The sequence below is a fragment of the Hordeum vulgare genome, chromosome 3H (assembly GCF_904849725.1).
Source record: "Hordeum vulgare subsp. vulgare chromosome 3H, MorexV3_pseudomolecules_assembly, whole genome shotgun sequence".
Classification (NCBI taxonomy): Eukaryota; Viridiplantae; Streptophyta; class Magnoliopsida; order Poales; family Poaceae; genus Hordeum; species Hordeum vulgare.
Window position 1 is genome coordinate 611,423,731 of NC_058520.1, and position 15,920 is coordinate 611,439,650.

The 15,920-nt window shown below is 43.7% G+C and overlaps 2 protein-coding genes across 2 annotated transcripts; both read left to right on the forward strand.

Annotated features, from left to right (window-relative positions):
- Positions 1-2,382: 2,382 nt before the first annotated feature.
- Positions 2,383-3,125, forward strand: LOC123441111. Its single transcript, XM_045117626.1, has one exon. The coding sequence runs from the start codon at positions 2,385-2,387 to the stop codon at positions 2,946-2,948; it is 564 nt and encodes a 187-aa protein (XP_044973561.1). The 5' UTR covers positions 2,383-2,384; the 3' UTR covers positions 2,949-3,125.
- Positions 3,126-13,651: 10,526 nt separating this feature from the next.
- Positions 13,652-14,483, forward strand: LOC123441112. The gene has a single exon (XM_045117627.1). It carries the CDS (start codon positions 13,678-13,680, stop codon positions 14,068-14,070), a length of 393 nt encoding a protein of 130 aa, XP_044973562.1. The 5' UTR covers positions 13,652-13,677; the 3' UTR covers positions 14,071-14,483.
- Positions 14,484-15,920: the final 1,437 nt, after the last annotated feature.

Below are 15,920 nucleotides of genomic sequence, written 5' to 3' on the forward strand. Positions count from 1 at the left end.
ATCTTCTCCGCCTTCGTGAGCGCGAGCTGCTTAGGCGGAGCTGGTCGATCTAAGCTAAAAGGAGGCAACCCTGTCGTGGCATTCGGGAAAGCAACGTCCTAGCAGTAGAACCATGTCGACTGTCAGTTCCTAACCGATTCACTCAGCTGAAGAGCGAGATAACTACTTTTGCTCTCATTTTGGAAGCCTAAGCCCCCGCAGTGCTGGAGAAGGTGAGTCTTATCATCCGACTGGTTAAGTCGTTTGATAGTTTGGGATCTAGCAGAGAAGATATGTTTGAATAGCCCCCAATGGGGAGGACAGCCGATGAAGCACTCGCACAAGACTACGAAAGCAGAGAGATGAGCTATGGCATTCGGGGGAAAGTGGTGGAGCTGCGCCCCGAAGTGGTTCATTATGCCTTTGAAGAAAGGATGTGGGGCAGGGAGAAACCTCGATGCACGTGGCTGAGCAGCAGGACGCGCTCCCCCTCCTGGGGCGCCGGCTCGGTCTCACCCTCCGCCGGCAACCTGCACGACTTGTGCACGATCATCCCGTGCTCCACCAGCTCCAGCAGGTCCTCCTCCGTCACAGTGAAGGGGAGGAAGTCCCCCTGGATCCACCCCGCCGGTAGCGTTCGCTGCCTCCGCTGAGCAGGAGCCGCCGCCTTCCCCCTCTTCTTCCGCGCCTCCAGCTTGCTAGTCTGCCCCTTTGTCATGGCGGAAGCTGCGGATTCGCGAGGGAGAAGGAGAAGGAAGAAGCTTGGGGAGCGCAGAGGATGGCGAAAGAAGCGGACCAAAGGCGAGATATCCGGCGAGCGTAACGAAAAAACCCTCGCCGCTGAGGTTTAAGTAAGGTTCCGACTGGGTCACTGGCAAGTGGCCCCGAAATCTTATCCCCTGACCGACCGCGGCGATATCAGTGGAGAAGATGAAGGCACGGGAATCGAGGCGTCAGGCGCTACTCGAGCGCGATGTCGTCATCCCTGCTGAGCGCGCGGTAACCGAAATTTGAGGATCCCGAAAAATCCGCCGCTGTCAGTTGACCGGTCACGTCAGAAGATACCACGGAAGCACTCGGTTTCCGACAGTTTGTTTCACAAATACTTCCACTCGGATCGTTGGTCAGAAAAGATAAAACGGATCGAGGCAAGCAACGCCAAAGTCACATCCGTACCAGTCGGATCCAAACTTCAAGCATCACTTCGTCGTTCCAACCCCAATCCATTCGGGGACTAATGATGGGGTTATAGTCCTAGGGTAGGGTCATAGGCCTGCCCTGTGGGTCTTACCCAAGGACTACCCCTCATAAGGGACAAGGCCCTTAGTCAGTTCCGACTGAACTAAGGAGTTCCCATCATCTAGTCGGTAACAGATCCTCGACCATCCAGTCGGAGACTAGCATTCGGAGCATATCAAACTAACCGACTGGATTCCACTCTGTGCATCGTAACCCCCCTGGAGGGAAACGGTCATACGTTTCCATGTGCCTTTATTAGCATTTAAGACGTACGTTACCTGTAACGTAGGTATTTATTCGCCACTACTCCACCCCTGTGCACCGAACCGTTGTGGAGGGCAGCGCACTCTATATAAGCCACCCTCCCCCACTGGTGCAGGGGTTAGCAATTCACTGTATTCTATATTCCACTCGACAACAAGCTTCCAGAGCACTGAGACGTAGGGCTATTACCTCCACCGCAGAGGGGCCTGAACTCATACAACCTCGCCGTAGCTAAGGCTCTGCCTATCCTTTCGTACTCTACACATCTACTGTCAGACTTATACCCACGATAGTGGGTGTTTGAATTCCAAGCGTAGGGGGAGCTCAAGATCCAGATCCAGGAGCTCTAGACCAAGGCGCACAAGGGAGCTCGAGGAGGACGAGCTCCACCAGATCATGTCGGCATGTCTAGGGACGTGCGAGGGAACTGCGACGGCGGAGAAATCCCTGGGCAGCACAGGTGATGATTTTGATGACGACGGGCCTGGCGATGCGCGGGCGACCGGTGGTGAAGGAAGGAAGGAGACACGGACCTACTGTTAACAGATTTTAAGTTATGATGTTTTTTTTGCAAAAATACCAGTGTACTATGCGTCCGACATTAACTTCGGGACGGAGGGAGTAGAAAAGAGAGGAGGGAGAGGAGATACCTGCAGGGAAGAAGAGATTATGCCTATTGCACCAGTTTTGTTTGTCTGTGGTACACTACATAGTACTCACATGTCGCATCCTCCTGCAGCAGGTTTGAACATGGGCGCCAGAATGCCAGATCAAAAGCGATCAGATCCGTCACATGTTTTCTTCTGTCACTCATCTCGCTGCTTTCAGTTGTGCAATGCGATGGGTGTGCTAAGCTCTTCCGTTACCATCATATATACTTGGTCCGTTCCTGAGGAGATAAGATGTATCGATCCTTTCGATTCGCCATGGCCGGCTTCCACCTCCTCTTCCTCGTGCTTGCCCTGACCTTTTGGTGCAACAGCGCTGTCGCCGCCGCGGTTGATGACCAGCCGCGGCCAAAGCAGGAGGTCTGCATGGGGTCCTCTTCTTCCTCGTGCCCGGAAGCCGTTGAAGCCGAGCCGCTCAAGGAGGAGGTCAGCGCGTACTTCAGACATGCTGGTCGCACCATCCAAGTCGACTTCGTCCTCCCCGCCGACAACAGCGCAGTCGCCACTGGGGACGAGGACCTGCAGCTGCGGCAGGAGGCCATGGCGCAGGCCATTACGGTCCTCTCCCGCTACAGCAAAGAGACCACCGACGAGGAGACTCTCAAACGGGCGATGGGGGTGGTGAACCTCGAGGCCCAGCGGTGGAAGCCCATCTTCAGGGCCGTCAACAGGGTGATGGAGAGCGGCGCCGACGACCGCACCAAGGAGGAGGCGTTCGCCCAGGCCAGGGAGATGCTCAACCGAGACCTCGGCCAGGAAGGTCCCAACGCCCTCAAGATCGACTTTGGGTATCTTTGACATGCGCCGCCATCTCTGCCTTAATTTCTATTTCGGCCTTGGCGAGCCCTAGATGTATGTGGTGTTGTTAGTCATGGTGTGCTCTCGCCCGTGCGCTGCGGCCTGTCGCAGCTGTTGGAGGTTCACCATTATTTTCCTTCATCTTCGTTCTCAACGAGAGTTTGTGATTGTGCTTGTGTTTCCCAAAAATGCTACACTTCGGTAAAAATCTACAGAAGCCTACGTAATTTGTATTTCCTTAGCCAGTGACGTGGTTATTTTCTTACTCCGTTTGTTCGCCCTGTTTTTTTTTTTCATGAGTATCAACCATGCATGACTGATTAGTTTGCTGCTCCCGCTGTTCCTTAATCAAGGATTTGTGACGGCAAACAATATTTTGTAGTATATTCTCATTACTATAAGCACATTGATTATTCAAATTTTAAATTTTTGTCTCAACCAACAAAATCTGAAAGAATATGTACGTATTACGTTTAATATAGATGTCAGTTTTTAATAATTTCTATCCATACTGTATACATATCTATAGCACATTGGAAATAATGTGTTAATATGACATCTTTGTGGCGCATAATACATCCAGATTTTATTGTTACTTTAGTAATTTATATGTATTTAAGGATGCATTAGTAGCTAATTTTTCTTTGTTCTAAGGACAAAATAAAGACATACATATGTACTATATATGCAGATATGTTCTACCAATCTCAACGTGAAAAGGCTTATGTGAATCAATGTAATTCAGCAATCGCATGCAAGCCAGGCAATGTAGTATATATTTTAAAAAAAATGTATTATGCATATGCAGAATACTAATTGACACTCCATAAGATTCAACACTTATACATCACGACACAACTATGTTGCACTTGGCCACATTTGATTCGGCTGAATTTGGTTCGCTTCTCTATACGCTACTGGAATCAGAGATTTTGCCGTCTGCCTAGTCTTTGCCGTCTGCTAGCTGACGGCAAAGACACTCTTTGCCATCAGCTTCAGCAAAACTGACGGCAAAGAAATGGCTGATGGGAAAGAAGGTCTTTGCCAGCAGTTAACTCTTTGCCGTCTGCCGCAGACGGCAAAGAAGGGGCCAGCACACGGCAAAGAAGCTCATCTGGCCGGGGGAACCTTAGGTCAAACTACTCCCCTCTTTGTCGTCTGCTGGCTGACGGCAAAGATGCCAGAGGCAGGCGGCAAAGACTATAGACCCCTTTGCCGTGTGCCAGCAGACTGCAAAGGTCCTGAATCTAGTAACGGTCGTCCCGCCCCCACCGCGGCCCTCTCTCTCTCTCAAACGGCCAATCCCTCTCTTTCTCCACCCCCGACGCCCAACGCCGCCACCACTGTCGCCCGGCCACCCCCGGCGGCGCCCCGATGCCCCTGGTGCCGCCCCGAAGCCCCACAACCCCCCCGGCGCCCCCTGGTGCCGCCCCTGAAGCCCCACCGCCGGCACCCCGTGGTGCCCCTGGTGCGCCCCCGCTGCCCCACCCCCGGCGCCCCTGGTGCCGCGCCCGCAGCCCCACCGCCGGCGCCGCCGGCCCAACCACTACCCCGCAGGCCTCGGCGCCTCCCCCGCAGCCCCACTGCCGGTAAGCCCATCCACCCCCGCCCCCTTGATTTTTTATTTTTTGGTATTTAGTTTTTTGGAATTAGATTATAACTACCGGCATGATTTTTTATTGTTGTTGTAGTAGTTGTGGCATGATTGTAGTTGTTGTTGTTATTGTAGTTGTTGTGGCATATATAGTTTAGTTGGTAGGTTAGTTAATTAGTAGTTTTAGTGGTAGTTTAGTTAGTTGGTAGATTTAGTTAGTTAATTAGTAGATTTAGTAGGTAGTTTAGTGGTAGATTTTGTTTTGTTATTTAGTGGTAGCTAGATTATTTTTTAGTTACTTAGTGGTAGATTCTGTTTTTGTTATTTTTTTGCTGTTTAGTGCTATCTAGGTTTAGCGATAGGTTTAGTTAGCTTCGTTAGTTAGGTTAGTTAGTTAGTTAGCTTAATAGAAAGAATAGGAAGAAGAAGAAGAGGAGGAGGAGGAGAAGAGGAGAAGAGGAGGAGGAGGAGGAGAAGAAGAAGAAGAAGAAGAGGAGGAGGAGGAGAAGAAGAAGAAGAAGAAGAAGAAGAAGAGGTGGAGGAGGAGAAGAGGAGAAGAGGAGGAGGAGGAGAAGAAGAAGAAGAAGAAGAGGAGGAGGAGGAGAAGAGGAGAAGAGGAGGAGGTGGAGAAGAAGAAGAAGAAGAAGAAGAAGAAGAAGAAGAAGAAGAAGAAGAAGAAGAAGAAGAAGAAGAAGAAGAGGAGGAGGAGGAGGAGAAGACAAAAATAAGAAGGAGAAGAAGAAAAGAAGAAGAAAAGGAGAAGAGATGAAGAAGAGAAGAAGAGAAGAAGAATACCTTCTCCTCCTTCTCCTTGCTTTAATTAACCCAACAATGACATAATTAGCCCATTTAGCAGAATGAAAAGATAGAAGAAGAAGAAGAGATGAAGAAGAAGAGAAGAAGGAGAAGGAGGAGGAGGAGGAGGAGGAGAAGGCCAAGGACCTTCTAGTCCTTCTCCTCCTCCTCCTTCTTCTTGATTTCTTCTTCTTCTCCTCCTCCTCCTCTTTATTCTCTTCTTTCATATTATCCTTGCTTTAATTAACCCAACAATGACATAATTAGCCCATTTAGCTCCAAAATACCATAATAAGCTCAAAATGGCACAAGAACCTTGGTTAGCTCATGAATATTATATACTTAGCTTGTTTTCCTCTAAAATGACATAATTGGAATATTTGTGTTGATCGGGTGGATTTACATGTGATAGTTGTCTCGTCGCTGTGAGGTTTGTTGTGCGAAGACCTGCCCATGCGTTGTACGAGCTCCGCCCCTGCATTCGTGGGTCAGTACAAATTTCATCTCCTCCCCGCCCTTCATTTACTGTGGCTCGGTTTCCGGATGAAACTTTCTAGATTTAGGTAATTCAATTAATTTATCAGTATGCATGACCAGTATGCGTCTCCCGTTCGAAAAGGGCGACATCTATAAATATGCATGTCTTTGCATATTTATAAACGTCATCCTTTCGAATTGTCCAACATTATCCATGGACAGCCCGAGTATGTGTAGATTGGGTTCGTTTTCCCGTATGCTGTACTCTGGATCCGATGCGGAATTTTGTCAGTGCCTCCCTGTTGTTCTCCGGATGCACATCCTCTCTGTTTATTGCGGAGACGTGTATCAGGAGAATAGCGGGGAGGTGCTGCCGAAATTTTGCGTTGGATCCGGAGCAGAGCATGGGAAAACGAACCCAATCTACACATACTCGGGTGGGATTAGGACCTATCTTTACCTATTAGCGTGTAGGTTGCCTGGACGTAATAAAAATGGCGAACCTGATTAACCGATGAATATAATGCTAAATTATATATAAATATATTTCTTCTGTCTTTAGTAGCTACGCAAGATGAGTGATCGTGCGTGGATGTATACCGGTCACCTTAGTCAGAAAGAGATGACGAAAGAATGGTTTTTAAAAACAAAGGAATTTGTGAAAGCCGCATTTGCAAATCGCCAGGAAAGAAACTATTGCCCCTGTCCTGGATGCGACAACTATAAAAAGACGACAGAGGCTGTAATGATTAAACACCTGCAGAGGAGGGGTTTTAAGCCTAATTATACGGTGTGGACATTTCATGGTGAGTCTATACAACACACAAGAGCTGAGGTGGTCCGTCGTCGCACGGACGAGCATGGTACTGGGATCGAAGACATGGTGCAAGACGTTGATGATGCTCGGGATTCAGAAGATGAGATGGAGGAATCTGCAAAGGCCTTTTATGAAATGTTGGAGTCTTCAAAACATGCTCTCCATGAGCACACTGAGCTCTGTCAGCTGGATGCAATTGCACAAGTAATGGCTCTGAAGGCTCAGTTCAACTTGGGAAGAGAATGCTACGACGCGAAGATGACACTATTTGGACGTTTCCTACCCAAAGGCCATGTCATGCCTGCAAACCTGTACCAGTCGGACAAAATATTTCGTGTACTTAAGATGCCCTATGAGAAGATAGATGCATGTGAGAAAGGATGTGTCTTATTTAGGAAGGAGTATGCACACCTGGACTATTGTCCCAATTGCGAGTCTTGCAGGTATCTTGTGGTAGACAACGGTATGGGTGAGAAGAGGCAGACCAAAATTGCAGTTAGTGTTCTTCGGTATATGCCAATCGTACCAAGACTTCAACGTCTTTTCATGGTCGAAGAGACAGCCAGACAGATGACATAGCACAAATTGGGCAAAACAACCGAACTAGATGCGATGGGAATAAGATGATGGTACACACATCGGATGGGGAAGCGTGGAAACATTTTGATGGATTGCATCAGGATAAAGCGGCATATCCAAGGAATCCTCGAGTCTGCGCCGCCACGGATGGTTTTAATCCCTTCGGCATGACGGCAACCCAATACAGTTGTTGGCCTGTATTTGTCATTCCACTCAATCTCCCCTCCGGGCAGATTATGCAAAGAAAGAACATATTTCTGACGTTGATAATTCCAGGGCCCAATTATCCGGGGAAGAATATGAATGTGTGCCTGCAACCGCTTAAGGATGAATTGGAAGAAGCTTGGGAAAATGGGGTCAAGACATACGATGTCGCTAGAAAAGGAAACTTCAAAATGCATGTGTGGTACATGTACTCTATGCATGACTTGCCAGCGTATGCGCTATTCTCTGGATGGTGTGTGCATGGAAGGTTCCCGTGCCCCCAATGCAAGGCAGCTCTTCAGTTTCATTGGCTGCAGGAGGGTCGGAAGTATTCTTGTTTTGACTTGCATAGACAGTTCCTGGATCCTAACCATGAGTTCAGAAAAGACAAGAAGAACTTTACCAAAGGTAAAGTTGTCAAAAACTTGGCACCACCTGCGTTCACAGGCCAACAGATCCTGGATCAGTTAAACGCCCTCGAGCCTGATCCAGAGCGTCCAGGGTATTTCAAGGGGTATAATTCAAAACATGCCTGGACTCACAAGCCATGCTTCTGGGATCTGCCTTACTTCAAAGACCTCATTCTTTCACACAATATCGACATGATGCACACTGAAAAGAATATCGGGGAGGCCATTTTTGGTACATTGTTCGACATAGATGGAAAGACAAAGGATAATATTAAGGCTAAAGTCGATCAAGAGACACTATGTCATAGACCGTTACAAAACATGCGAGAAGGCAAAGGAAAGCAGAAGTGGTCGAAGCCAAAGGCCTGGTTCAATCTTGGAAGGCCAGCTATGAGGGAAATTATCTTGTGGGTCAAAATGCACTTGATGTTCCCCGATGGGTATGCAGCGAATCTAAAGAGGGGAGCGAGTCTTGAAAAAATAAAAATCTTTGGTTTCAAGAGTCATGATTGAGACATATGGCTAGAGCGGGGTAATGTCGTTGATGTTACGTGGCTTTATTCCTGAGGATGAATGGCTAGTACTGGCGGAGCTAAGCTATTTCTTCCGTGTTCTTTGTGCGAAAGAATTGTCGCCTGGCGTGGTAGAAGACATGGAGGAGTTTGCACCAGAGTTGTTGTGCAAGTTAGAGAAGATATTTCCACCGGGCTTCTTTAATCCAATGCAGCATTTGATTTTACATCTACCGACCGAGGCAAGATTGGGTGGGACCGTGCAAGATCGTTGGTGCTATGCAACTGAGAGGATGCAGAAGACCCTTCGAGCTAAATGTAAAAATAAGCGTAGAATTGAAGCATCGATGGCTGATGCATTCATTACTGAGGAGGTGGCAAACTTTGTGACAGCACACTACGAAGCCAAAAATCATCATTTGCATAATCCGAAGCCTCGGCACAATGATGGAGACCCTAAAAATGGTGGGTCCAACCTTAGCCTATTCAAAGGGAAGCTCGCACCAGCCGGTGCTTCGAAACCAATAACGTTGGATATCGAAGAATGGCGGAACATTCCGTTGTATATCTTCAACAACCTAACAGAAGTGCGGCCGTACATCGAGTGAGTTCTCGGCACATTTTCCCGTAACTTCTAATTCATTTGAACTGCTCTTATTCCGGATATTTCAAACAGCCGTTACGTCGTCAAATTCTCGGATGGAGCGGTGATCGAAAATGATTCCGTCGAAGAGTATGAGCTTCTGTCAAAGACAGGAGGCGGCTATCCCGGTTTCATCTCTTGGTTCAAACAAACGGTAATTATCAATAATGGACCATTTCATTCTTGGTCTAACTTGCGACTAATGCAACAACCGTTTCGTATTAAACTTGTAGGCTAATTCAGACTCTATGGACGCCGAATTGAGACAAGTCGCTAATGGTTTTGACTATAAGGTCTGTTCATTTGAGAAATACAACATCAACGGGTATCTCTTTCGTACCTTTGGCAAAGAGCTATCTATGCCCGACCGGAAATCTACAAATTGTGGTGTCTCTGCTATCGGCGAAGGTGTTATCGAGTATTATGGAAGAGTTGAAGCAATTTATCAACTTCAATTCTATGGTGAAAACCCACCGAACGTCGTAGTCTTCAAATGTTATTGGTTCCAGCCGAAAAAGACTAGAAGGACTCATGAACATATAGGACTAGTCGAAATCAATCCAAACACCCATTTAGATGTTCCCGATGTCTATATTACGGCTCAATAGGCGACCCAAGTTTTCTATCTACCGTGGGCATGCCAAACGGATAAGAATCTACCGTGGGCATGCCAAATGGATCGACTGTTTATTTACGTGTCCAACAGTGAATAGTAAGCACGTTGTAAACAAATACATTTTTTTTGAACAGCATTTAAAAAAGGTGATTTCTTATGTACAGAAAACATGATAATCATTAGTATTTATGAATAATATAATTTATTATTCTTATAAAACATATTATTTATGAACAATATTCATAAAAATGGCTTCTTTTTACGTACTGTATACCATCATAGTTATTCCCATATATACTATATACTAAAACGGCAGCGATCCCTTTTCCTGGTTTTTTTGATTTTTTTTGCCATTTACTGTTCATTTTTACGGCAATGTCAACATCACTGAACAGTAACTCGATTTTTTTTCTGGATCGACTATTTATTTACGTGTCCAACAGTGAATAGTAAGCACGTTGTAAACAAATACATGTTTTTTGAACAAAGGTGATTTCTTATGTACATAAAACATGATAATCATTAGTATTTATGAACAATATAATTTATTATTCTTATAAAACATATTATTTATGAACAATATCCATAAAAATGGCTTCTTTTTACGTACTGTATACCATCATAGGTATTTCCATTTCTAAAAAAATATCTTCATGTATATTTTATTACCCTCTTATACGTACAAGTACTTCGAGAAAAAATTTTGGTTAGTAAATTGTCTACGGTTTTCCTTTAATACAATTATACCATGCTATCTTTAGACCTATATATAGATAATTCCTAAAGTGAAACACACAAATCTAATGGAATACTTAAATACGCAGAGGAAAAGAATAAACCAAATAAATACCAATTTAGTAACTTAGTATGATCTAATCTATATACAATTTATCTAACAATTAATTTTACCTAATGGCGTTGCTCTTTGATACTAAAGTGATCGTCTTTCCACTCCAATATTACCACGAAGCTAAAATCTGAGAAAATATTGCATCTTGGGTGTTAACCTTCTTTTGTTGTTTAAAATGGTATTCTTAATTATTTTTCATTACAGTCATTCTTAAGGATTGTTGCCTCAAGATTTATTTTTCTCTAACGGTTTCAATGAGATCTCAATTTAAGAGAACAGTAAAACTAATAAATTGGAACAGATAATCCAAATAAACCGAAACACTATTTCCAAAACAGACACTTCGTATGCAACAGTGCTTTATGTGACCAGTGTTTCCATGCCCACTGAATAAACTAAAATATACCAACATCCATAAAAAAAACTTTATACATAAACTGTAAACCGGAATAATACCAACACATTGCATCCGCGTAAGCAATAATCCAACGAAAATACAAAAGGAAAAAACTTGAGTTTTTCTATGATTAACAATTATTTTCCTTCTTTTTATTTTTTGTATTATCTACTGTTGCATTATGATCTATTAAAGCTCTACAGCCACTATGATCATTGCCAACCCCACCATCCTTCGCTCACCATGTACGATAAAAGAAATCTCACTCTATCAGCATTACTCACACGTATAAAAGAAACACCTTTGATGCTACTGATCCTAACATTGTTGAACCTGCTAAAACTCCCAGATGAATACTATGAAGATATGACAGACCATATATAAATATAATACACAGAGATCATGCATGAAGAAGTCCCTAGCACTGAGATAAGAAACAATAAAATTTAGAAATAATATAACACTGATTCACTTCTCTTATTGAATATCGTGAGGTCTCACATGTTAAAGAAATTCCGCAAGGACAATAAAAAGAGAAACACTAATGATTTACCCATATAAAGACTAAAAATAGATTTCAATTTGTTGCACCGTATTTAGAATGATTTGTTTTGTACCTGCCTGTACTATTTAACTCTTTGCCATCAATAAATCACGATTAATTGAAAACTTCAATCGCATGATCCTTAAAACGCTTTCATTCTATTAAGAACATGAAATGGACTCCACCGGGAATGGCCTTTGTGGCTTTATACAAAAAACAAGTCAAGCATCTTTACACGTACATACAAAAGAACAACTACGACGGATTTAAACGTGCTATAAATAACTTCATTGCACCAGTGAATCGTGCCAAAACAAAACTACACGTCCTTTCCGTCTTATAAAACCCCCAAAAAATTCAACCAGCTAAACATGAAAAATATTACATGCATGCAATAAAAAAAATTGAAGTACTTATTCAAAATATAATGAGACTTTCGCCGGGCGCGGCGTGCGCCGCGCATCTTCGCCGCTAGTACTTGTACTAGTACTAACATGCCATCCTGCACATCTTCTCTCTTCACGCCTCCTGCATCAGATAACATTTAGGTTCTCGGTCACTTACGTGTACGTCGGCGCGCGCTTTCATTGCACCAATTATCTATCCGTTATGCAATGCATTGGGTGTTGCCACTGCCACCACACCATATATGCTTAGGCGCTGTTTGGAGACCAAACATGCCCTATGCCTCTCTTCGGATTGCATGTATATCTCCTTGTAGAGAAAAACAAGAAATGTATCGCTCACCCGATTGCATGTATGTCTTTCTTGGGATGGACTATGCAGCGACACCGCAACTTGACGCTTCCATGCGGCTATTGCTGTACACATGCATTGCAAATCCATGATCCATTAGTATTACTAAGTTAAGTATTGTCATCATTTAAAAAAGTAAGCTAAGTATTGTCATAATGCGGCTAGTCCCTTCTCTCTCTCCTATGCATGCATGGGATGAAGTCAAAAAAGATTTTCATTAATGTTTGAAATTCAAAAAGTTTCATCTACAAAATCGTTAATTCAATCGATGATCCGTTTTCACCATTGACTTTCTCGCGATGAGTTCTTCGAAACTAGATCCCATGTCGACATGTTTCGTCAACTATTTTTTTCCATTCATATTTGCCACATTTTTTGACCCACATGTCATATTATTAACCACTTACTTGCCTGAGAAAAATAACTTGATTGACACTTTTTAATGTTGTTTTGTACAAAGCCTTGTAGCAGTTTTCATTATACATGATGTAAAAAAAGTCATCGATTGTATTTGCCAATTTGAATGTGCCAACTTGTCATGTTTACATACAACTTTGCCACAAACTATTTTGTGTGCTTGTTAGTTTAACTATGTCGAATTGTCATATTTACAAACGATGATCAAAAAAGATTTCTTGTGATCACCGGTTCTAAATATGTCAAGTTGTCATATTTTTGCCCGTAATCGCCTAAAAAAAGTTGTTTGTGTTTGTCATTTTGATTATGTCGAGATATCATATTTATACGCATTTTAAATTTTTTTGGCAATTAAGTTATTTTTTATCGGACAAGTAAGTACTTACTAATATGACAAGTGCAACAAATGCGGTAAGTACAAGCAAAAAAAAGTTATCAAAACATGTCAAGATGGGATCTAGTTTTGAAGATTTCGTTGAAACAAAGTCAACGGCGAAAACGGATCATCGGTCGAATTAACGGTTTAAGAGATAAAAGTTTTTGAATTCCGGTCATTTAACATAAATGTGATGACATCATGTATGCATGCATGCATGACCGGCCGCACCGGATGTTGATAATGCGGCGCTTCTGGATAGATTTTTCCGTCTTTCTTTTCTAGGCCAGATGATCTACTTGCCTATAATTAACTAATTGTCCTAGGGTAATTTCGTCTTAGACAGTCTATAATTATGTGCCTTGTCACCGTCTAAAAAATGATACATCTTACATAATAAAACGGAGGAAGTATATATACAACAGCCGGAGTAACAATATGAATACTTTCACGATTAGGTTATTTTGGCTTTTAGATCTGGCCAACGGAACAACAGGTGACGAGGGTGCGCGGCCAGTTTTGTCACGTACCAAGTGCTCACATAGTCACATCGTCACACGATTTCTTCATGCGCAAGATCGATCGGTCAAATACCTGCTCAGTCATTCAGATCAGTCACACGATTTCTTCTGCCGCTTTTAGGTGTGCAATGCGGTCGGCGTTGCCACTGCCACCACACCATATATACTAGCGTCGACCTTGTTCAAGAGATGCGACCGTTTGTACACTGTACTTAGCTACCATGGCCAGGTTGCCCTTCCACCTCTTCTCCTTCTTCGTCGTGCTTGCGCTCGCCACCGCAGTGGCCACTGCGGACAATGACGACGTGCAGCAGCGGCAGGAGGGCATGCTGCAGGCCCTCGGGGTGGTCACCCGCTTCAACCTGGCCAGGACCAACACCGACGCCGAGGCAGTGAGGCAGGTGAAGCGGGCGCTCGCGGTGCTGAACCGTGAGGTCGAGGCCCACCCGCAGCGGTGGAAGACCATCTTCAACGCCGTCGACAAGGCGATGGATAGCGGCGCCGACGACCGCAGCAGGGAGGAGGCGTCCTCAGTGGCCAAGGAGCTGCTGGAGCGGGAGTTCGGCCCGACTCCTACATGGCTCAAAAGGGTCGTCGGAGACGAAGATCTGTAAAATGCATGCGGGGTCACCTCTGCCTTTTTCTTTCGACCTTAGCGTAACATGTCTGTGATGTTGTTAGTAATGGCGCTCCCGACCGTGCGCTGCGGCCTGTCGCAGTTGTTTGAGCTCCACATTTACTTTACTCCACGCCTTGAGCTGCGGAACGTCTGTATAAGGCTGGTCATAATGGAGAGTAACATAAGGTAGGAACCTACACGCTTTCCTAGACTATGTTCCTACCTCCACAATGGGGAGTAACATGTATGTAGTGTCATGCAACAATGCATTTATTAGGCTATAGACTCATTGTTTCTTGGAGTGTGTGATGTTCCGGTAACTTAGCTAGTTACCACAAGCACCTCTCTCTTCACTAAATACGTGCCACATAAGCAAAGTTGTATTGGAGTGTGTGATGTTACTGCTAAGTTCCTCCCCATTGTGACCAGCCTAACCAGTATTATGTTTTTAAGGTTGGTTATGTTTTCACAAAATATTACTTCATATTAACGACAAAACAGGAGGTCACATGGTTTAAGTAGCACACTGACTTTGAAAAAACAAATCTGTAAAGAAACCCCTTACTTCATCTCTCTGTTGAACAGAAAAAAACTCCTTACTTCATCCTAGATGATAAACGAATTTCTGTCTTTCCTATTAGTGGTTTTCATATTTGTACCCGGCAATACTATGCTTCAAAAAATTGTAGTGATATTCATATTATTTTTTATTAAACAATATTTTTTTCAATCTCTAACAAATATTCTCTAAACTAGATGATAAATGCACATTGCCGCAGGAAGATTGCTAAAAATAGGTAGGTTGAAGACATGGATTATTGGTGCAATGACATGAACAATTGTGCCATTAATTTTTCGTGTATAGTAGACACACATGATTTGTTGATGTGGAAGGGCAGTATCCATCAGAAAATATGTTGTGATGACAGGTTGTCGGTGTGGCAGATATGCATGACTTGTTGATGTGGAAGGGTTGTGCGCTTAGAAAAAATAGCTAGTGAGAGATGTAAGTATTTAAGAATTTAGAGGATGGAGGATGTTGTGAACCCATTAGTGATGGAATATATAAATAAGTGTAGTCAATCCGTCATCACAATACGCCCTTCATCGTTTACAAGTCCGACACATGTATCTAGGTCGTCAATTTGATCAACTTAATTAGAGGCATATATAACAAAAAAATATATCATTAAAAACTTTAGATGTTTTATTTTTAATGATATAATTTTGATGTTAAACAATATATTTTGTATAAATCAAATTAACGATCTAGGTACACGTGCATGCCTTCTAAACTGTAACGGAGTGAGTACCTTGTATTGCTAGACAGATTTAAACATGAACCGTCAAAAAAGTTATTTATCTTAGTCATAGGTGGCACACCATTCATAGTTTGACATATATGATCTTATGTTGTGACTATGCTTTTATAAAATTAATTGCTCGGGCACTAGGCAAGGAATGCACGGTGCGGGCATGGAACATCTTGTTTGGGCCTATCGCTATCCGAGTCAATCGACCCTGATTATCAAAAGCATCCTGCAGTGAGCTAAGCAGGCCTTATGGGTGATGTGGCTAAAAATAGGAAGAGACAAGCCATGGCAGGAACGGTTAATATGGAAAGTCTAATAACGCAATCCAACCACGATACCGTAAAATTTCTCTCGGAAGACATGGGCGGTTCCCTTGTAGCATTAATTTCCAAATAATTTTGACATGTGCGAGCACCGCTTCACAATGTGTCACATCTCAATATCCTCTACAATTCTGACGTGAATTTTGACAAGTGGGCAATCCTCTGCCGATCATATCTTCCTATGACTATTGTTCATCTTTCAACGCTTC